General features: G+C 44.0%; 2 protein-coding genes across 2 annotated transcripts in view; both read right to left on the bottom strand.

Moving 5' to 3' along the window:
* Positions 1 to 24,535, bottom strand: part of LOC311122092 (uncharacterized protein) — a 183,933-nt gene that overhangs the window by 84,658 nt on the left and 74,740 nt on the right. The window lies entirely within an intron of this gene.
* Positions 1 to 24,535, bottom strand: part of LOC311122088 (T-cell surface antigen CD2-like) — a gene marked incomplete at its 3' end in the record, with an annotated part of 37,837 nt that overhangs the window by 4,010 nt on the left and 9,292 nt on the right. The window contains exons 2-3 of the mRNA XM_084196503.1: positions 1,577 to 1,858; positions 1,124 to 1,396 (exon numbers count right to left, since the gene is read on the bottom strand). Of these exons, the coding sequence (XP_084052629.1) occupies positions 1,124 to 1,396; positions 1,577 to 1,858 (555 nt within the window). The remainder of the gene's footprint in view (positions 1 to 1,123; positions 1,397 to 1,576; positions 1,859 to 24,535) is intronic.

Genomic DNA, 24,535 nt, shown 5'->3' with positions numbered 1-24,535 from the left:
TAGGCATCCCTGTTCCTGGAGTGCTGGAGGTACTGCAGGATTTTCTTCCAACTAGGCACCACACCAGACCAACTGAGCTAATTGATCAGTTCAGTGATTGCCTAAATTCAACACACCTGGTCTTCCAGGTCGGTTAAATCAAAAACATGAAGTGCCTGCAGAACTCCAGGACCAGGGTTGTCTACCCCTGCAATAGATGAATGCTTTAAGCATAAGCTCTAATTTAAGACATTATCAAGACACTTTCAATCAAATGAAATTCACATTGTGTAACATTTTGGTGAATCAGTGAGTATGAAGAGTTGAACCAGGAAGAGACAGAGAATCATCCTACCGTTTTTTTTCTTCCTCACCAACCAACCTGGGGAGTAAAAATACAAATATTTTATAACTTCTTAAAGTACAAGTCTGCATTAATATTCTGTCAGCTATTGAATATAACTTTACCCACAAATACATGCTTAAGCTGCAATAAGAAACCATTTCTGAGAGCACCAATAAACAAGCTGCATACAGTACCTGCACACCTGTAAAATAAAATAGCCAGCGATTTCACATCTAATATCCATTGAACTCTAAACATATTTTTAGGTTACCACAAAGTGATTACGGTCCTTTTTGCTGATTAATTAATTAATTCAGATTAGGCTAATCCATACTCTGTGAGGTCCAAATTCGTGCAACACTGTGACACATTATGAAGACTGTGCCCTACGGCAGGTGGTGCATCTAACCCCCTGTCTTGTCTGTAGCAGTAGCCTAAACACTACTGTAAATACAGGTAGAACAGGTATCCCCTTCAGGGGGTATAGCTCACTGTTGTTGCTGCTGTTATGTCAATCTGTGCTTCAGAACTATGTACATGTGCAGTGCTCTGTTACTATATATGTGCTGTTCTTACCTGTTAAGATGATGAAAACAAACGCTACGATGGCAGTGACCACAACAACAACAACATCTCTGATGGAAGGCTCTGAAATGAAAACACATTTTGTATTGATACTTTGACAGGAGTTGATCAGGTATTCAACATAGTGCAGCATTCAAAATGTCCTACAACACTAGCAGTGTTACTGACATATCAATACATATGACTGTAGCATACTTATGAGTGTCCACTCACCTGAGACAAACACCTCTACAACTGGCTCACTGACTTCCCCTTCCCCACTAACAGAGTTATTCAGCTTGCAGATGTACTTGTAACCATTGTTTGGTTTGCTAGTGTCGCTTTTAGAGATATTCAGCTGTTTGTCTAAGACCTCCCACTCCCCCTCTCCCACTTTCCAGCTGTAGGTGACGGGTTCAGCATCAGTGGTGTCGCCTTCACAGGACAGAATGCAGGAGGTTTTATCTGGGTTACAGGAAGAAGTGATTGTGGGTTTGGGGACTGCCTCTGTAAATAGAGGAAAGAAACAGGAATAATTTGGGAAAATGCTTCTGAGACACTGAATAACCTGCTGTTTCTACACAACCACGCACACACATACACGCATGTATATACACACAGACGTATGCACACACACGGACGTATGCCCCCCCCCCCCCCCCCCCACACACACACGGAAACACTTACTGATAACAGATAGTTTATATGTCTTGTCAAGCAGTTTGCTGTTGAACTCCACAGAAAAAACTCCACTGTCTGTTTTCGTCAAGCCACTGATTCTCAGCTCTCCAGTAGCCAGGTCCAGGGTTGTGCGCTCTTTGAAGGGAACATAAATGTCCAGACCAAAGTGATTGTCCCACTCTGTCACCTTGTTCTTCCCATGCTTCCATAGGATGCTTGTGATGGGGCCAAGCACTGTGGACTTGTCTGGCTTCAACACGAGCTCACCTCCCACTTTATGATAAAGATCTGGAAAAGCAGACATTTCATAAATGTTTTAGAGTATCAATGTATCCAGGGTAACACATTATGGTTAGGGTATAAATATGTGGTCCTAACCCTATTGGTATTGAACTGACATTATCAACTTTTTACTTTTCATGTCTAGAATTCTGCTTGCTGGGCTTGAGCGGAGATTGATCTAGACTACACCACAGATGAAAATATTTGTCTACACCCTGCCTCGGAGGCTGTCCACTATTATATCACCAGCTAGGTTTCCATCCTATTTGAAACAGATTTTCATGCAAATATTCAAAAATATGTATAAAACAATGTGAACATTTTTCTACCAGAGATACAGTATGTTTCCATCAAACTGACTTTCGGCGGATAAAAGGCTGTGCGTGATGACGTAGTGCACATACAAATAACTTTATCTGTTAAATTCCCATGTACTGAATGAAACAATACGGTTTCCATCGCATTTTCAACTCTGCTGATGGTTTGTCACAAAAACTGTTGCATTATTTACATTTTAGTCATTTAGCAGACGCTCTTATCCAGTGCGACTTACAGTTAGTGAGTGCATACATTTTTCATACTGGCCCCCCGTGGGAATCGAACCCACAACCCTGGCGTTGCAAGCGCCATGCTCTACCAATTGAGTTACAGAAGGCCCATTATATAGCAAATCTGCCCAATCTGGTCTAGGCACATGCGCTCTAGCCAACAGCTCACAGCTATAGTGGGCGTAAACTATCTACATTATGAGATAATCAACGGCAGTCAAGCATTGATCATCATGTCACCAGAATGAGACCCTCGATATTTATTGGAAAGGAGCATCAAGATCACCCTGCACTTTCTCCACCCTGTGAAGTTCATAATAATTTATTTCATCTATAGCGAGAGAGCTCACTCTAGCCAAAATCTGTCCTGAATAAACCCAATATTTTTCTATGGGCATAATATGCCGACCTAAGCTTGTCGCCTGCATTCCCGCCTTTGGGACAAAGACTTGCATTGTTAGTGCGGAGACATGAGTATCTCGTCATTACAGTGCCTTGCAAAAGTATTTGTTTTTCCTATTTTGTTGCATTACAACCTGTCATTTAAATTGGTTTTTATTCGGATTTCATGTAATGGACATACACAAAATAGTCCAAACTGGTGAAGTGATTTTTTTTTAAAGCCCCTAAATAAGATCTGGTGCAACCAGTTACCTTCAGAAGTCACATAATTAGTTAAATAAAGTCCACCTGTGTACAAAGTGTCACATGATCCGTCACATGATCTCAGTATATATACACACCTGTTCTGAAAGGCCCCAGAGTCTGCAACACCACTAAGCAAGGGGCACCAACAAGCAAGCGGCACCATGAAGACCAAGGAGCTCTCCAAACAGGTCAGGGACAATGTTGTGGAGAAGTACAGATCAGGGTTGGGTTATAAAAAAATATCAGAAACTTTGAACATCCCACGGAGCACCATTAAATCCATTATAAAAAAATTGAAAGAATATGGCACCACAACAAACCTGCCAAGAGAGGGCTGCCCACTAAAACTCATGGACCAGGCAAGGAGGGCATTAATCAGAGAGGCAACAAAGAGACCAAAGATAACCCTTAAGGAGTTGCAAAGCTCCACAGTGGAGATGGGAGTATCTGTCCATAGGACTACTTTAAGCCGTACACTCCACAGAGCTGGGCTTTACGGAAGAGTGGCCAGAAAAAAGCTGTTGCTTAAAGAAAGAAATATGCAAACACGTTTGGTGTTCACTTAAAAGCCATGTGGGAGACTCCCCAAACATATGGAAGAAGGTACTCTGGTCAGATGAGAATAGTTATGCACGCTCAAGTTTTCTGTTTTATTGTCTTATTTCTTCTTTGTTTCACAATAAAAAATATTTTGCGTCTTCAAAGTGGTAGGCATGTCGTGTAAATCAAATGATACAAACCCCCCAAAAATCAATTTTAATTCCAGGTTGTAAGGCAACAAAATAGGAAAAATGCCAAGGGGGGTGAAGACTTTCGCAAGCCACTGTATATACAGATCTCTGGTTTCAGCCACTTGCGAATTAAAAAGGAAAGTTGTCGGGTGCACAGTGCACTGTTCGGATGCTGGCATTCCCTAAAGTAAATTGATGTTTTGCCAAAAACAATATAATTACTCCTGTCTGAATAAAATAACTCAAAATACTTTACCAAAGAGCTTGACTTAGCCACAGAGGATCATTAGCTTCTTCAAAAAATATATCTGTGGATTGTTTCAAATCACAAGTGAATAGGCCTTTGCCTACTTGGGAAGCCAGCAATTTGGGCAGCGCGCGTGGCAATATGCCTAGCTGATTATTGAGTTACGGCTGTCAGTGAAAAGCATCTAAAATGTGTGAAGATAATGTGTTTTGAGTATAATTTAAAATGTTGAGACAAGAAGAATGGGAGGGGTGTGTGGCGAATATATGGGCGTCTTTTTCCAGAATGCATTCACTCAGCTCTCCAGAATGTGCTCCACTGTCTCCCGCCAATGCGTGCACATCAATTGTTTCATTGTGTGAAATCTTTGCCCTTTGAATGTTTATTTTGATCAAATCCCCATTACATATTGTTATGATGTAATTTCACAGTGTGGTGGGAACCAGGTTAAATTTATGAGATAAGTGACTTGGTGCCACAGAGTCTGAATAACAAGGATTCCATTATGTCAAGGGAGCTTACTGGGGGTTTATCTTAGAATGATTGATATATATGATATACTGACTTGGAGTACAAGGTAATAACATCAAAGAAGGGAGTGCCCACTGAAGGTTAACAGATGTTGTTGAAGGAACGTGTAACTGAAAGTATATAAGTAAGAGATTTCCTTTGTTCAGTGAGTTCGACTGGCAAGAGGCGAAGCACGTGCCTTTTGTTATGCGAACCACGGTACCTATTAAATATTTGAATGAACTCTCCATCTAAGTGTTAAATATCTTCTTGCATCATGAATTACTTGATACCTGAGAAACTCATCATAACAGATTGGCGTCTAAACGAACAGGATGCAGTTCACTGCCGAACTAACAGGTAAGCAGACTTTCATGTCAAATTCTGCTTATCTGTGGTAAGGCTGAGCTGTAAGGAACATTTAAAATTCTATATTTTAAAAGGGGGAAGATGAGTGGTGTTGAGTTATGTAAGGGATGTAAGGAGAAAGATAAAATTAGACAATAACAGGGTGCTATGATTCTAAGCAGGATTTGTTCAGAGTAATGAATAGAAAACAACAGAGGAGAAGGAGAATGGGTTTATGTCACGGTTTCGGCCGAGGCGGCTCCTCCTCCTTGTTCGGGCAGGTTTCGCCGGTCGTCGTCTCCGGAGTTCTAGCTGCCACCGCTCTATGTTTCGTGTTTGTTTGGTTTTGTCTGTTAGTCACACCTGTTTTGTGTTAGGTCTCATTTAGCACCCTATTTAGTTTCCTTGTTGTTAGGTTAGTGTTGTGTGTAATTGTTCGTGTCGTGGTTGCGCTACCCGTGTCGGTACGCCATTTTTCCTTAGCTTATTCCTTGTTGTGTTAGGAGAGTTTTACGCACCTGTGTGTGCGCTTGCATTTACGCCTGTGTGCGTCTTTTTGCCTCCGGGCTGTTTTGGATTATTTTTGTGCTTTAGTAAAGTCTTGTTGGACTTACCCTCTGCTGCCTGCGCCTGATTCTACACCACACCTATACACAGCATCGTGACAGTTTAACAAGATTGGGTGTAGGGTCTTTTAATGGGTACGACATTATAGTAAGGTCAGAGGTTCGAGTCCTTAACATGATGAGATTATAAGGTGTACAACATTATAAAATAGGTTTGAGTCCTATAAAGTGACATAACCCATTATAAAGTAAGTACTGTGTTGAAGGAATAGACAATGTTCATAGGTTCAAGTCCTGTGATGAAAGAATAGACATTGTTGAAGTTTCAAGTCCTTGTAAGACATTATAAAATAGGTTTAAGCCCTTTGATATGAAAGATATCATAAAGTATTAGATGAAAAGAGGTTCAAGTCCTTGGTTGAAGGTTAACGTACTAGGTTTAAGGTTAGAGTCATTTGTAAAAGCCTTATAGAGGAGAAGTACAAATTAATGAGGTTCAGCCTTATGAGAGGTAGAGTACCTGGGTGAAGAGAGAATTAGTCCTTTGTGAATTACTCAAAACGGCCAGGACAGGGAACAGATACAAGTGAGCCTGTTGAATCATAGCACCAAAGACAAAAGTGGCAAACTGAATTTTAATAGAGATCAATGTGGGGATTTCATTTAAGTATTTGATTACTAATATTGCATGAACTAATATAAGTAATGAATGGCCAGCTTAGTAGACCGGTAAATAAATAAAAACTGTCACCATTAAGAGTAAATCAGAGCTTCATTTACCTCGAAGAGAGATACAGAAAGTGATGAAATTATTACAGACAAATCCGCATTTAGAACAAGTCTCTTGTAATAGTAATGTTAATCAGACAATGCACGAATGGATGTTAAGTAAATTAGGATTTTTCTATGTGGGACAATATCTTGGTGATTTATCAGCATGGACAGATAATGAGTATCCTCAAGAAGGTGTTTTCAAAAGGGATACGTTTCAGATAGCGCGAAAATATATAATTGACAATATCGTCATAAGCAACACGAAATGGGATTTAGATGATATAAAAGAGGCGTATAAAGCATGCGATTTAATGAGTGCACGGTGGCCTGGGCATGTAATTAGTAAGGAGAAAAAGTCAGCTAAGGAATTAAGCAACAGGGCAATGGAACAACATATGGGCTATCTTATGAACAAAGAGCAGAAAGTAATTTGAATCTGAAGGGTGCATAATAAGTTATAGAAATGGATATGATAATTTGAAGTTTGGATAAGAAGTTTCGATATAGAACAGAATTAGGTCATAGAATATCAAGGAGTGGTATGGAGATTGTGAGGTTATTTTAGAGAGTAGTGTAAAAGTCTGTATTTTCTGGGACAGGCACGGCAAGACAGAACGGCAGACTCTGGTAAGACAAGGGGCGGCGGTCTGTGTATATTTGTAAACAACAGCTGGTGCACAAAATCAAATACTAAGGAAGTCTCAAGGTTTTGCTCGCCTGAGGTAGAGTATCTTATGATAAGCTGTAGACCACACTATTTACCAAGAGAGTTTTCATCTATATTTTTCATAGCTGTCTATTTACCACCACAAACCAATGCTGGCATTAAGATTGCACTGAATGAGTTGTACAAGGCCATTAATCAACAGGAAAACGCTCATCCAGATGCAGCGCTCCTAGTAGCCGGGGACTTTAATGCAGGGAAACTTAAATCCGTTCTACCTCATTTCTACCAGCATGTTAAATGTGCAACCAGAGGGGAAAAAACTCTAGACCACCTTTACTCCACACACAGAGACGCATACAAAGCTCTCCCTCGCCCTCCATTTGGCAAATCTGACCATAACTCTATCCTCCTGATTCCTGCTTATAAGCAAAAACTGAAGCAGGAAGCACCAGTGATTCGGCTAATAAAAAAGTGGTCAGATGACGCAGATGCTAAGCTACAGGACTGTTTTGCTAGCACAGACTGGAACATGTTCCGGGATTCTTCAGACAGCATTGAGGAGTACACCACATCAGTCACTGGCTTCATCAGTAAGTGCATCGATGATGTCGTCCCCACAGTGACCGTACGTACATACCCCAACCAGAAGCCATGGATTACAGGAAACATCCGCACTGAGCTAAAGGGTAGAGCTGCCGCTTTCAAGGAACGGGACTCTAACCCGGACGCTTATAAGAAATCCCGCTATGACCTCCGACGAACCATCAAACAGGCAAAGAGTCAATACAGGTCTAAGATTGAATCATACTACACTGGCTCTGACGCTCGTCGGATGTGGCAGGGCTTGAAAACTATTACAGACTACAAAGGGAAGCACAGCCGCGAGCTGCCCAGTGACACAAGCCTACCAGACGAGCTAAACCACTTCTATGCTCGCTTCGAGGCAAGCAACACTGAAGCATGCATGAGAGCACCAGCTGTTCCGGACGACTATGTGATCACGCTCTCCGTAGCCGATGTGAGTAAGACTTTTAAGCAGGTCAACATTCACAAGGCCGCAGGGCCAGACGGATTACCAGGACGTGTACTCCGGGCATGTGCTGACCAACTGGCAAGTGTCTTCACTGACATTTTCAACATGTCCCTGACTGAGTCTGTAATACCAACATGTTTCAAGCAGACCACCATAGTCCCCGTGCCCAAGAACTCTAAGATAACCTGCCTAAATGACTACCGACCCGTAGCACTGACGTCTGTAGCCATGAAGTGCTTTGAAAGACTGGTCATGGCTCACATCAACAGCATAATCCCAGAAACCCTAGACCCACTCCAATTTGCATACCGCCCCAACAGATCCACAGATGATGCAATCTCTATCGCACTCCACACTGCCCTTTCCCACCTGGACAAGAGGAACACCTACGTGAGAATGCTATTCATTGACTACAGCTCAGCATTCAACACCATAGTGCCCTCTAAGCTCATCACTAAGCTAAGGATCCTGGGACTAAACACCTCCCTCTGCAACTGGATCCTGGACTTCCTGACGGGCCGCCCCCAGGTGGTAAGGGTAGGTAACAACACATCTGCCACACTGATCCTCAACACGGGGGCCCCTCAGGGGTGCGTGCTCAGTCCCCTCCTGTACTCTCTGTTCACCCATGACTGCATGGCCAGGCACGACTCCAACACCATCATTAAGTTTGCCGACGACACAACAGTGGTAGGCCTGATCACAGACAACGATGAGACAGCCTATAGGGAGGAGGTCAGAGATCTGGCCGTGTGGTGCCAGGACAACAACCTCTCCCTCAACGTGACCAAGACAAAGGAGATGATTGTGGACTACAGGAAAAAAAAGAGGACTGAGCACGCCCCCATTCTCATCGACGGGGCTGTAGTGGAACAGGTTGAGAGCTTCAAATTCCTTGGTGTCCACATCACCAACGAACTATCATGGTCCAAACACACCAAGACAGTCGTGAAGAGGGCACGACAAAGCCTATTCCCCCTCAGGAGACTAAAAAGATTTGGCATGGGTCCTCAGATCCTCAAAAAATTCTACAGCTGCACCATCGAGAGCATCCTGACTGGTTGCATCACCGCCTGGTATGGCAACTGCTTGGCCTCTGACCGCAAGGCACTACAGAGGGTAGTGCGTACGGCCCAGTACATCACTGGGGCAAAGCTCCCTGCCATCCAGGACCTCTATACCAGGCGGTGTCAGAGGAAGGCCCTCAAAATTGTCAAAGACTCCAGCCACCCTAGTCATAGACTGTTCTCTCTGCTACCGCACGGCAAGCGGTACCGGAGTGCCAAGTCTAGGTCCAAAAGACTTCTCAACAGCTTCTACCCCCAAGCCATAAGACTCCTGAACAGCTAATCATGGCAACCCGGACTATTTGCACTGCCCCCCCACCCCATCCTTTTTACGCTGCTGCTACTCTGTTAAGTATTTATGCATAGTCACTTTAACTCTACCCACATGTACATATTACCTCAACTACCTCAACTAGCCGGTGCCCCCGCACATTGACTATGCAACGGTACCCCCCTGTATATATAGCCTCCCTACTGTCACTTTATTTTACTGTATATATAGCCTCCCTACTGTCACTTTATTTTACTTCTGCTCTTTTTTTCTCAACACTTTTTTGTTGTTGTTTTATTCTTACTTTTTTGTTTAAAATAAATGCACTGTTGGTTAAGGGCTGTAAGTAAGCATTTCACTGTAATGTCTGCACCTGTTGTATTCGGCGCATGTGACCAATAAAATTTGATTTGATTTTTGATTTGATTTGATTTGATCCTGGAAATTACAGTCTGTTTTTTGGGGGGTTCCGCTGGGAGCATGTTTGAAGAAGTTGATTAGTGTCGATTGAGAATTGGTTAAAAAAAAACACAGAAGTATTCTTTGATGTGAGAACCAAGAAGTTTATAACGTTCTATATGGAGTTTGTGACGATGTGGAAATAGGATTAAGTTTATGTATGTATTAACTTGCTCACCCAAACGTAGATGTACGTCAGGGGTGGGAAGCGATAAATAAAAGTTTTCGATGTTGGTGCCGTTTATGGATCATGTGATAGAGATAAGGTTTAAGGAATAAACTGCCCATAAGGACTGGAATTTATAGACGTAACTTATAACATAGTACAAAGCCAATTTGGGGTTTCCATTAAATTAATTATCATTGTGGAGCTAAGGTGGTGAAGTGAAGGAATTTCATTATGGATCAGATGTTAAGACGAAAAACCATTGTAATTGAGATATTTGTGGGATTTCTGTTTCATTTCAATAGCATTGGGGTAATGGCATAGAGTAAACAAATCTGGGTTTCTGAGTGTAATTAAACTGTGGGTATGTGTTGCTTAGACAGATACTACAAAGTATTTGGTTTGGTAATGTAGAATGGAAGGTTTGTAGAGTGTTTGGTTCAAATGGAAAGACTCACTTATTTAACAGGAATAGTGAGACGATTTCGTGGTAGTCATTATTATTAATTTTTTTGCGTTGCCTAAGGGTTTGCTAGATTAGACGATTGAGAATGGTGACATAATGTGTATCAATAAATTGAATATTGATACTATGGATATAAATTCTATATATGCTTCTCAACTACAGGAAGTGTTTTGGTTTATTGCTTGTAGCCTACTTAGAAAGGACGGTTACCTAGACCTGCTGTATTCTAATAATGGAGGATTGGTGGTTTCACAAGAGCTGTGGCTATGATCTTAGTTGATAACAGGGGAAAATAAGGGTGTAGTGACGACGCACAGGGTAGCGAGTGTATTATCTTCATGGGAAGTGAAGCAAGGGAACTCGGAGAATAAAAGGAATATTAAACAAACATCAGGGATAATGAAGCAGTGTTGGAAGGAAGCAGAGTATGAAAGATAACATTGACTGAGGAATATAGCAACTTCTTGTTGAGGTCACTACATAAATATTACTGACACAATATCGTAACGGATAAACTGAACCAAACATGAAGCTACTACAGCAATTGATTGTTAATATTGTTAAGTTAGTTTTTAAACCCTATGATAGAGGTAAATGCAGAACGATGTTTGAGAATGGGTTTTATTTGGTCTACTAGTAAGAATGGAAGAGTTTCAATGTTTTTGTCTGCGGGTGTTAGCCACTGGGGCTCGCTGAACGTGAGAGAGCTGTAAGTGTCATTATGGGTTACGTTTGGTGTACACAGATAAATGGTTGCTGAGGAGAAGGAAGTCAAAGAAAGGTGAATGTTACCAGTGTGGAAGGGCTAGCTAGTTAGTGGTGTGAACTAGTAGCGTTTAGAGTGGTGACGTAACTTGATCTGCGACCTGGAAGTAGTTGTTTGCCTTGATTTGCAAGGACCGCGTTTTTTGTGGAGCGACGGGTTACGGTGCTTCAAGGGTAATTGTTGTCGATGTGTGCAGCGTGTCCCTGGTTCAAGCCCAGGTAGGGACGGAAGCAAAACTGTTACATTGATGCTATTGACCTAGATCACTGAGTGAATTGATAACATTATAGGAAAGGGATTGTCTTACCGACACATGGCGGCATAGGATAACATAGTAATTAAAGTTGCATCACTGTAAATAGATGTTTTGGTTGTTTTGAATATAACTTAAAAATAATTTGTCATATGATTAGTACCGTTAGATGGAAAGTCAGAGATAAAGAAAAATAGATATTGTTGAGGGTTTTCTGTGTTAGAAGGATACAGTAAGTAGGTTAATTAGGAGATGAGAAATGTTGAATTGGATTGTTTGTAGTAGACTGGTATTAAAATAATTATTTATAGTTATGTGAATGCAAATATGTTAGTAAGTAGTAGTGGTTTGTGGATATAATTGACTAATGCCATGATTTAATAAATAGGTGAAAGAGAGTAGTGCTCGTTGGGGTATATCGAGATGTAAAGGACGCATTGGGATAATGTGAAGCCGATGTCTGAATAGTTGAATATAAAACGTTATTTGACAATTTTTTATTATTATTATTAAATTCTATAGTTTCTTTAGAAAACAATGAGTTATGCAGACAGTTCATTCATTCTAAACACGATAATCTGTTTCTGGTACGTTGAACAATGGGAGATCGTTTTTACTATTAGGCTGATGGAGTAGTAAACTATTATGTTTTGTTTTTGAACATTATTAATCCTTCATTGTAAAGTGGTTATCCCACTGGCTATAAGGTGAATACACCTATTTGTAAGTCGCTCTGGATAAGAGCGTCTGCTAAATGACGTAAATGTAAATGTAAATGTAAATGTAAATGTGTAAGTTCTGAAGTTATTAAACAATAGGTTGTTATTTTAAAACATCAATGCAACAAGTGGAGAAGATTACATGACCAAACAGGGGTTATAGGTATATTAGAAGGTGTAGTGAACTTAATGAAACATGGTTTTATCTGATGTCTTTTGAGTGGGAGTATTTTTTTCCAGGATTGATGGAAGTCACCTACAGTATATGTTAAGGAAAATAAATAATAATAATATGCCATTTAGCAGACGCTTTTATCCAAAGCGACTTACAGTCATGCGTGCATACATTTTTGTGTATGGGTGGTCCCGGGGATCGAACCCACTACCTTGGCGTTACAAGCGCCGTGTTCTACCAGCTGAGCTACAGAGGAGGAGACAATGTCTAAAACAATTTTTTAATAGATACCTGGGATAAAATATCACGGCTTACTTATGCGGAGTAATTTATTATATTGGCGAATGAATGAAATATGACATTTAGAGGGGTGACAGGAACAATATAAGGGGGAAAATATATTTCCTATGTTGTTGATTAAGTAACGATACTAGGATAATTTGATATGGGATCAAAAGGAGCAGATTTTGGGTTTTGAATAATCATTGTGAGAATTACAGAGGATGAAGTCTGAAGGGTAATCAATTAAAAATACTCATTGTAAACTCAGAGAAACTTGAGTGGTTTTCATCTTTTGAGAGATTTTATGGAATCTTCTTTTGGAATAGTTATGAGGGATTAGATTAAAACAAACAACTATTGATGTAAGGTAGGAAATGGTATATGTGAATCATGTTTAGTGTGTAATTACCATTTTGGATTGCTGATTATAACTGAATGTTAATGAAATGTATACTTTCTCTTCCAGGAGAATGGAGATTTCCTTATCTCTCATTGGAATGTTTCCCAAGTCTGTGGGCTGGGGGGCGAAGTTAGTAATATTTGGCAGTCTTATTATTAGGTCGTAAAAGGGAGATACCAAATTAAATAAGGCCTGGCTATTTTTGTTTGTTGTTTTCCAATTGGGTTTTTTAAATAACCACACACAACCCACCTATTACAATGGTAATATAGAGATTTTATTTCGATTTTATGAGTTTTTCACGAGTTAGCGATGATAAGTCTTAAAGGGCACACACTGAATTGTATGTTTTGGTTTTCTGAGTAAGTTTTGGGTGCACACGTAATTTATTTTGAGAAGAAATGTCAGGAGGACTTACTGTATGCTTGGGAGAATGGAACATTTCTTTGAAGGGTTTGAATGACCTCTGAACTCTGTCCTGACTTTCTAGTGTGAATTGATCACCCACACTGGAAATCCTAGAGGCATGGGATGAGGAATTTAAGGTGATTTATTATACCGAGTTGAGGGTACTGTGTAATACTGATAATTATGAAGAAGTTTATAATTTGACAATAGTCTTAAATATATGATTCGGACCATGACAAGGACAGAGAGAGAGAGCACTATCCCTGAATGAGGGATACATGTCCCTAGTCCATTTTACTATTCTTGAATTACTTTATGGGATACAAGTAAGTGAAGGTATTATCAATGTTGTCATTTATTATTTTGGTTTAACAGGCAACGTTGTTTTGTTTTTGAACGCATGAATCATGATGTGAGTCATGTGTCCAAAGGAGGGAAGTACTGCTAGCATGAGGATGTTTGGTAAATATGCAACTTGTATTAAGAATATGAGCAGTAGTAATTAATGTGTTATGGGTTAGATTAAATGTTTTAGGTGAAATATATATTTGTGGTATAAGGCAGGATGTGGAGGAGGTCTGTCTATAAAACTAGTGGACTGCAACAAGCTGCAAGTATGTGCACTTCCTAATCTCGAGGCTTCTCCTGACTGATAAGAAGACAGGGGAAAGTAGCATACTGTGTCACACCTCACAATGTTTTTAAGACTTTCTGACCTGACCTCTGTGATTGCCAACAAGGGTTTTGCCACCAAGTACTAAGTCATGTTTTGCAGAGGAGTCAAATACTTATTTCCCTCATTAAAATGCAAATCAATTTATAACATTTTTGACATGCATTTTTCTGGATTTTGTTGTTGTTATTCAGTCTTCCACTGTTCAAATAAACCTACCATTAAAATTATAGACTGATAATTTCTTTATCAGTGGGCAAATGTACAAAATCAGCAGGGGATCAAATACTTTTTTCCCTCACTGTAGATATTATGGTTAAAACAGTGATACATTATGGTAATGTCTTAGGATACACTTGTGTGATGTATTTTGGGTAGACATTTTTGAATCATACTGTTTGAAACATGTAAGTTAATGGAAATGAAATCATGAATATGTTGGTTATTAAGTTACCGTATTAACATAGTAGTCAATATATACATTTGAAGTATAGGGTGGTATTGATATGGATGTTTAGAGTGTTTGTCACGGATTCTGCCGAGGCTGCTCCTCCTCCTTGCTCGGGCAGGCTTCGGCGTTCGCCGTCCCCGGAGTACTAGCTACCACCGTTAGATGTTTCGATGTTAGATTGGTTTTGTCTGTCTATTGCACCTGTGTCCGTTTGTGTCTGATTATGTGTCCTATAAGTTGCCTGCTTTGTGTTGGTTAGTTTGTGTGTTATTGTACGCCTGTCCGTTCGTGCTGCGTGTTTTTCTCTGTTTTTGTTTTGTAGTTTACGCACAGTTTGCGTAATCGCTCGCCTCTGTTTTGTTGAAGCCGTTGTTTGTATTTTGCCTAGTGTTGACTAGTAAAGTCTGTTGGACTAAGCTTCAGTGTCCTGCGCCTGACTCCCACACCACATTTACATCAGCCCTTGACAGAATAACACACCCCTATGGAGTCAGCAGGAGCAGCGGCGGCACCCAAGTCGCTGGAGGAACGGATCAGCGATCAAGACACCATGATCCGGCAACTTGGGGCCGCCATGAACGAGGTGTCCAACACTCTGCGCCGTTTGGTCACTGGAGAGGTGCCCATGCCTTCGCACACCTTACCATCACCATCGGCCAGTCCTCCTCTCCCAGCACCGGAACCCAGTGGCATTCGGCTCTCGCTCCCGAGGGCATATGATGGTACTGCAGCCGGGTGTCAGGGGTTCATCCTGCAGGTGGAACTCTACCTGGCCACCATACACCCGGCGCCCTCGGGATACGAGAGCGTCTCCGCCCTCATCTCCTGTCTATCCGGCAAGGCATTGGAGTGGGCCAACGCCGAATGGAGGGGAATAGACGCCGCCACCATCACCTACGCGGAGTTCTCCCGCCGCTTCAGGGCTGTGTTCGATCATCCACCTGAGGGGAAGGCGGCGGGGGAGCGTCTGTTCCACCTCCGACAGGGGAAGAGGAGTGCACAGGAGTTCGCCCTGGAGTTCCGGACTTTAGCGGCGGATGCGGGGTGGAATGAGAGGGCCCTCATCGACCATTATCGGTGCAGCCTACGAGAGGACGTTCGTCGTGAGCTGGCCTGCAGGGACACCAACCTATCCTTCGACCAGTTGTTGGACATTTCCATCCGTCTCGACACCCTGCTGGCTACCCGCGGACGTCCCGAATGGGGGTCGTCCATTCCGCCCTCCAGCACCTCCGAGCCGATTCCCATGGAGCTCGGGGGTGCTGGCGCTAGGGAGAGGAGGAGAGAGAACCCGAGGGGGGCCGTCCCCTGCACCAACTGTGGCCGTGGAGGGCACACTGCGGCTAGGTGCTGGGGAGGGTCTCCTGGGAGAGGGGACAACAGGTCACGCACTGGGGAGTCATTTCAGGTGAGTAGGCGTCCCACTTACCCAGAGCTCTCTGTTGGTCACCTGTGTATACCTGTGAGATTTCCACAGATGGCACCTCATTCCCAGCATAAGGCGCTAGTAGATTCAGGCGCAGCTGGGAATTTTGTTGATCGTGAATTTTGTTCTAGGTTAGGAATTCCCCTTCGGCCGGTGGAAGCCCCCTTCCCTGTTCATGCCCTAGACAGCCGGCCGCTGGGGTCGGGGTTGATTAGAGAAGTCACAGCACCACTTAAGATGACTACGCAGGGGGGTCATGAGGAGATCATTCAGTTTTACCCTGAATATGATGATTTAGCACTTGTGTTCAGCAAGACTAGGGCAACACGGCTGCCACCTCATAGACAGGGGGATTGTGCGATAGATCTCCAAACAGGAGCGGCACTTCCGCGGAGCCGTGTGTATCCCCTGTCTCAAGAGGAGACAGTGGCTATGGAGACTTACATAGCCGAGTCCTTGGAACAGGGATACATACGGTCCTCCACTTCCCCGGTTTCCTCGAGTTTCTTCGTTGTGAAGAAGAAGGACGGGGGTTTGCGCCCGTGTATTGATTACCATAGTCTCAATCAGATCACGGTTAAGTACAGATATCCTCTTCCTCTGATTGCGACTATGACTGAGTCATTACGCGGAGCGCGGTTCTTCACAAAGTTGGATCTCAGGAGCGCGTACAATCTGGTGCGCATTAGGGAGGGGGATGAATGGAAAACAGCATTTAGCACCACCTCGGGTCATTACGAGTATCTCGTCATGCCATACGGGTTAATGAATGCTCCTTCAGTCTTCCAATCCTTTGTGGACGAGATTTTCCGGGACATGCATGGGCAGGGTGTGGTAGTTTACATCGACGACATCCTAGTGTACTCTTCCACACGAGCCGAGCATGTAGCCCTGGTGCGCCGAGTGTTGAGGAGGCTGTTGGAGCATGACTTCTATGTCAAGGCAGAGAAATGCTTGTTTTTCCAGGAGTCCATCTCCTTTTTGGGTTATCGATTGTCCGCGTCTGGTGTGAAGATAGAGGTTGACCGTGTGTCGGCCGTGCGTAATTGGAAAACTCCAACCACTGTAAAAGAGGTGCAGCAGTTTTTGGGTTTTGCTAATTACTACCGGAGGTTTATCCGGGGCTTTGGACAGGTGGCAGCTCCCATTACGTCCCTGCTAAAGGGGGGCCCGGTGCGTTTGCAGTGGTCAGCTGAAGCGGACAGGGAATTTGTTAAACTTAAGAACCTGTTCACTTCGGCTCCGGTGCTGGCGCATCCGGACCCCGCTTTACCATTCCAAGTTGAGGTAAAAAAATAAAAATAAAAAGGTAGACGCGTCCGAGGCCGGTATTGGGGCAGTTCTGTCGCAACGGTCCGGCACGCCACCTAAACTCCGCCCCTGTGCGTTCTATTCTAAGAAGCTCAGCCCGGCGGAGCGTAATTATGACGTAGGGGACAGGGAGCTGTTAGCTGTGGTTCAGGCCCTAAAGTTGTGGAGGCATTGGCTTGAGGGGGCTCAACACCCTTTCCTCATTCTGACTGACCACCGTAACCTGGAGTACATCCGGGCAGCTAGGAGATTAAACCCTCGTCAGGCTAGGTGGAACATGTTCCTGACCCGGTTTGTTTTTAAGATCACATACATCCCAAGGTCCCAGAACGGTAAGGCAGACGCCCTGTCCCGGCGGTATGATACAGAGGAGAGGTCCATTGAGCCTATTCCCATACTGCCGGAGTCTTGTCTGGTGGCTCCGGTGGTGTGTGAGGTCGATGCGGAGATCGAGCGGGCATTGCGTACCGACCCTACTCCCCCAGAGTGTCCTGTGGGGCGGACGTATGTTCCGCTCGAGGTTCGTGATCGCCTTATTTATTGGGCTCATACATCACCCTCCTCTGGACATCCAGGTATTGGCCGGACAGTGCACTGCCTTAGCGTGAAATACTGGTGGCCAATGTTAGCTAGGGATGTGAGGGTTTATGTCTCCTCCTGCTCGGTGTGCGCCCAGTGTAAGGCGCCTAGACACCTGCCCAGGGGAAAGTTACATCCCCTGCCCGTTCCACAACGACCATGGTCCCACCCCTCGGTGGATTTTGTGACCGACCTTCCCCCCTCCCAGGGGAATACCACCATTTTGGTCGTTGTGGATCGGTTTTCCAAGGCCTGTCATCTCCTCCCAATGCCGGGTCTCCCTACTGCCCTACAGACCGCTGAGGCCCTATTTACCCACGTTTTCCGGCACTATGGGGTTCCCGAGGATATAGTGTCTGACCGAGGTCCCCAGTTCACCTCCAGAGTCTGGGGGGCGTTCATGGAACGCTTGGGGGTCTCGGTGAGCCTTACCTCGGGTTACCACCCAGAGAGCAATGGGCAGGTAGAACGAGTCAACCAGGATGTGGGTAGGTTTCTGAGGTCCTATTGCCAGGGCCAGCCGGAGGAGTGGTCAAGGTATATCCCCTGGGCAGAGATGGCACAGAAAACTCTCCGCCACTCCTCCACCAATCTAACCCCTTTCCAGTGTGTGTTAGGGTATCAGCCGGTTCTGGCACCATGGCACGAGAGCCAGATCGAGGCTCCTGCGGTGGATGAGTGGATTCGGCGCTCGGAGGAGACGTGGAACGCTGCTCATGTCCATCTGCAGCGGGCCATCCGTCGACAGAAGGCGAGCGCCGAAAGCCACCGCAGTGAGGGTCCGGTGTACGCACCGGGAGATCGAGTCTGGCTCTCGACTTGAAACCTGCCCCTCCGCCTGCCCTGCCGGAAGCTGGGTCGGCGGTTTGTGGGGCCTTTTAAAGTCCTGAAGAGATTGAACGAGGTGTGTTACAGGTTACAACTGCCTATTGATTATAAGAATATTAACCCCTCGTTCCATGTGTCTCTTCTCAGGCCGGTGGTAGCTGGTCCACTCCAGGAAGGTGAGATAGGAGAGACCCCTCCGCCCCCACTGGACATCGAGGGAGCTCCAGCGTACACGGTCAGGACCATCTTGGACTCGAGACGTCGGATGGGGGGTCTCCAGTATCTCGTGGAGTGGGAGGGGTACGGTCCGGAGGAACGGTGCTGGGTGCCTAGGAGGGATATCCTAGATCCATCTCTCCTGACTGAGTTCCACCGTGGTCATCCCACGCGCCCGGCTCCGCGTCCTCCTGGTCGTCCCCGAGGCCGGGGTCGGTGCACGGCTGGAGCCGCGCGTCAAGGGGGGGGTACTGTCACGGATTCTGCCGAGGCTGCTCCTCCTCCTTGCTCGTGCAGGCTTCGGCGTTCGCCGTCCCCGGAGTACTAGCTACCACCGTTAGATGTTTCGATGTTAGATTGGTTTTGTCTGTCTATTGCACCTGTGTCCGTTTGTGTCTGATTATGTGTCCTATAAGTTGCCTGCTTTGTGTTGGTTAGTTTGTGTGTTATTGTACGCCTGTCCGTTGGTGCTGCGTGTTTTTCTCTGTTTTTGTTTTGTAGTTTACGCACAGTTTGCGTAATCGCTCGCCTCTGTTTTGTTGAGGCCGTTGTTTGTATTTTGCCTAGTGTTGACTAGTAAAGTCTGTTGGACTAAGCTTCAGTGTCCTGCGCCTGACTCCCACACCACATTTACATCAGCCCTTGACAGTTTTACACATCTTTGTTGATAGTCAAGAACTTAATTGGTTCCTATCATGGGGTTTGATATTTGTGACATAGGAATGTTTATGCTATTTTCATCTGATCTGATTTTGGTTGAATTTCTCAATCCTAACTAGTCCAAGGAAATAATGATTTAACAGGGACTGGAAACAGAGTGTCATAAGAGTAGGAAGGTATTGGGAATGTAATTAAAGCTATGGGAAATATTAGAGACATACAGGAAGGTATTAAGGGTAAGAATAGAGATGCAAAGATTGTGGGGGAATATGGTAATTTGAACGCGGTTGAAGTCTTTTCAAGTTTTCTTTTAGTGATAATTCAATAGGAACATGGATGGCAAGCATTATAGGTACATTAGTGACCATAGTCATTATTGTAGTCATAGTTATGGGGTGTTGTTTTCCCATTTATCGGGGATTGATTTTGAGATCTATACAAACGATTACTAATATGACAGTGTCTGCAGTAAGAGATGCATCAGTCGATATTAATGCAAGGAGGGAAAGTACATATTCTTCTATATCATCTTATTCCAGTTTAGAGTCCATTGACAATGTTGATTGAGGAATGGGGAATGTTAAGTTTGAATTGTATAACGTGGAATTTAAGATTTACATGATTGAAGATGTGGATCTCAGTCAATCAGATAGTGCCCCAAGTGACCAGAGAAAAGCTTGGGGTTCCTCTGAATGAACATGGATGAAGAAGACTGACGTTATTTGTATTGATATATATTCATTTGAATATATTATAATTTCCATGTAACTTAGAGAGGGTCATGTATCATTGTAGTTGTGGGGATGATTTCATGATGTTAACAATTTATTTCTATGTATGTTTTTCTTGGTAGCATGTCTAAGAGGATGTGTATATTTGAAAATACAAGGGTGTCATAAAAAAATAGGGATGTCTATGTGGGATTTTTCCTTATATCAGTAAGGTTTTGACTACATATATTTTTTTAGTGTGAATATATAGTAGTTAATCATGTATTTATCTTTTACTCAGACTGACTACATAAACGTTTGAGAGGTTTGATAATGATGAGCTAAGTGATTGAGAATGTATACCTTTGTTGATTAAATATTGAGAATCTGGTTGGATTCGGGTATAGAAGGAATAAGGGGGATGAATTCTTAGTTATTGGGCATAGTTTAGATTCTAATCATATATCTATACTACTGATTGGAGAACATTTTATTTTATATGAAGTTTTATGTGAATTGTTTGGGTTAAGTAAAGTTATATCTGAGTAATGTTACTTACCACAAAAATACGAAAATAATTGGAGGATTGTTATGATATAATTTAAAATGTTGAGACAAGAAGAATGGGAGGGGTGTGTGGCGAATATATGGGCGTCTTTTTCCAGATTGTATTCACTCAGCTCTCCAGAATGTGCTCCACTGTCTCCCGCCAATGCGTGCACATCAATTGTTTCATTGTGTGAAATCTTTTCCCTTTGAATGTTTATTTTGATCAAATCCCCATTACATATTGTTATGATGTCATTTCACAGTGTTGTGGGAACCAGGTTAAAAGTATGAGATAAGTGACTTGGTTCCACAGAGTCTGAATAACAAGGATTCCATTATGTCAAGGGAGCTTACTGGGGGTTTATCTTAGAATGATTGATAGATATGATATACTGACTTGGGGTACAAGGTAATAACATCAAAGAAGGGAGTGCCCACTGAGGGTTAACAGATGTTGTTGAAGGAACGTGTAACTGAAAGTATATAAGTAAGATATTTCCTTTGTTCAGTGAGTTCGACTGGAAAGAGGCGAAGCACGTGCCTTTTGTTATGCGAACCACGGTACCTATTAAATATTTGAATGAACTCTCCATCTAAGTGTTAAATATCTTCTTGCATCATGAATTACTTGATACCTGAGAAACTCATCATAACACATATGTAACCAGTAGGACTAGTAAATGTACCGTTAATGCCCGTCATTTGGTTACATTAATTACTGTTAATGCACGAATTACAGTCTTACCTTTCTCATTCTCGGAGTGGAAATGTTGTGTGCAGAGATCACAACCTGCTACACTTGTGAGAAACAAGATGTTGTCTATTCCATAACCATCATTTAGGAGTTGTCAATTTTTTCATAGTATTTTTTTTTGGAGTGCTCCATGTGAGCAATGAGCATGTGTGTGGTTTCTCTGTCGTGATAATGTTGAGGCAGCGTGCGCGCCTGAGCACGCCAACCTCCCAATTTGATACAATGTTGTGCTTCACTAGCAATAACTCAAGTCAAGAAGATAGAAAGGGAGGCAGACATGCGGAGTAGAGACATGAATGCAATTAAAATAACCTGCATTTTCATCAGGATATGTTCTACTGTTTTTATTTTGTCGGCTTTAGGCCTATGTATTTTACTTAGTTGATGATGGAAGTTATAGGCCTTCTGCTGCATTGGCCTATAGGCAGCGCCGACCCGTCATGAGTGGTTTGGAAGGAATCAGTGACAGTGGCTAACTGCAAGCATTGTAAAGCAATCACTAGCCTGCTATTTGTGTGGTCCCAAATCTGGGATTAAAGGGCTCTTTTCCAAGTTTAAAATTATATACATTCGACATTGGCCATGCTGTCAATGAAGCATGATTTGTGCCGCGCTCAAAACAACTGTTAACTCGGAACTGCGAAAACTTGAGTTCAAGACAACTAGGAGGTCGGGAATGAACAAGCTCAGACTGGGAAAATATGGTTTGAACGGTCATCCAACTCGGAATTGTAAATCCGGCCTCTTTCAAAAGCTACATCATCATGATTCGACCTTGTTTTTTCCCCGAGTTCCCAGTTGTATTGAAAGCACCATCAATCCAGAGAATGGCAGACTTTGATGACAACATTTTCCCACGAAGGACCGCTGCGCCACCTTCCTGTTCAAGTGAGCACGGCACAACAAGGTGAATCAAAAAATGTATTGTATGCTGCTGCATAAATGATGTAATATGCCAGGGAGATATGTATGCTGTAGCTAAGAAAGTAATACTAAGTGTATGTTGTCTAGTAAGCTGTTAGTAGCCCATGTGCCTCACCCTAATAATTTGGTCTATTTACACCTCTTAATTTCACCTGTTGTTCTGACTTGGTGGTGCACATGTAGCCTATAACCTGTTTTAGAGAAATGTAATCATCTAATATTGTAAGAGCTTTAATTGTCTGCTTATATGCCCCCTTTGTCATGAACCCTGCGTCCTGAGTCTGTTCCTGCCTGTGTTGCCGTTTTTTCTGCTCTGAATCGCCTGTTTCCTGAGGGTTCCTGAACGCACCCTGTCCGGTTGCCGGGCGACGTTGCTAGGCGGGTGATTTCTCGATTACCCGCACCTGCTTCTCATCAGCTTCGGCACACCTGGTCCTGATCATCACCCCTTCATAAGCCCTGACCTGACATCCATTCTCTGCCAGATCGTTAGCCATGAACAGTATGTTTGTCAGCGTATCAGCCTCTGAGTTACTAGCGTTAGTTTTGTTGTTTTGCACCTTGTTGGCTTGCCGTGTACTTACCTCAGTTTTTTTCTGTCTACAGTCATTCTCCCGGAACCTTCACCCAACCCCTGCCTGGTTGTCGGCGGCTGCCGAGCCATCATTGGATCTGCCACTTCACCTCCACCAACTAATCTCCGCCGCACGCTCCGTCTCCTGGATTATTCTGCATCTTTTTTTGAATCTGTTAATAAATACTCACCTTAGTTCAACTCACCTTGTGTCAAGAATGCTGAGTGTGGATGTGGTGCGAGAAATCAAGCGCAGGAACAAGGGCGTTCGTCAACAGACTTTAGTGATCCAAAAATATAACTCCAAACAGGTAACTGGCCAACCCAACCGGGAGGCATGAACAATTACGCACACACACAACAGTGCGTAAAATAGTAGAAACGCGCACGCAGTGCGGACTCTCAAAAAACAAACAACATGAGAGGAAAACCCACCAACAGCTAACAGCTGACATAACAATCACACATAACACCTGACCCAACACACGATAACTAAATAGGAACCAAAATCAAACACTAACAAGGGACAGGTGTACAAACAGACAAAACCAAACAAACAAGAAACATCGAACGGTGGTAGCTAGTACTCCGGGGACGACGACCGCCGAAGCCTGCCCGAACAAGGAGGAGGAGCAGCCTCGGCCGAAACCGTGACAGTACCCCCCCCCTTGACACGCGGCCCCAGCCGTGCGCCGACCCCGGCCTCGGGGACGACCAGGAAGACGCGGAACAGGGCGCGTAGGATGACCCCGATGGAACTCGGTCAGAAGAGACAGGTCTAATATGTCCCTCCTCGGCACCCAGCACCGCTCTTCCGGGCCGTACCCCTCCCACTCCACGAGATATTGGAGACCCCCCATCCGGCGTCTCGAATCAAGGATGGACCTAACGGTGTACGCCGGAGCCCCCTCGATGTCCAACGGGGGCGGAGGAGTCTCTTCTATCTCATAGTCCTGGAGTGGACCAGCTACCACCGGCCTGAGGAGAGACACATGGAACGAGGGGTTAATATTCTTGTAATCAATGGGCAGTTCTAACCTGTAACACACCTCGTTCAACCTCCTCAGGACTTTGAACGGCCCCACAAACCGCCGACCCAGCTTCCGGCAGGGCAGGCGGAGGGGCAGGTTTCTGGTCGAGAGCCAGACTCGATCTCCAGGTGCATACACAGGCCCCTCACTGCGGTGGAGATCGGCGCTCGTCTTCTGTCGACGGATGGCCCGCTGCAGATGAACGTGGGCAGCGTTCCACGTCTCCTCCGAGCGCCGCACCCACTCATCCACCGCAGGGGCCTCGATCTGTCTCTCATGCCAAGGTGCCAGAACCGGCTGGTACCCTAACACACACTGGAAAGGGGTTAGTTTGGTGGAGGAGTGGCGGAGAGAGTTTTGTGCCATTTCGGCCCAGGGAACATATCTCGCCCACTCCTCCGGCCAGCCCTGGCAATATGACCTCAGAAACCTACCCACATCCTGGTTGACACGTTCAACCTGCCCATTACTCTCCGGGTGGTAACCCGAGGTA

The sequence above is a fragment of the Coregonus lavaretus genome (assembly GCF_964263955.1).
Source record: "Coregonus lavaretus genome assembly, contig: HAP1_SCAFFOLD_751, whole genome shotgun sequence".
In the NCBI taxonomy this organism is placed as follows: domain Eukaryota; kingdom Metazoa; phylum Chordata; class Actinopteri; order Salmoniformes; family Salmonidae; genus Coregonus; species Coregonus lavaretus.
This window is presented reverse-complemented; position numbering and strand designations above follow the sequence as displayed.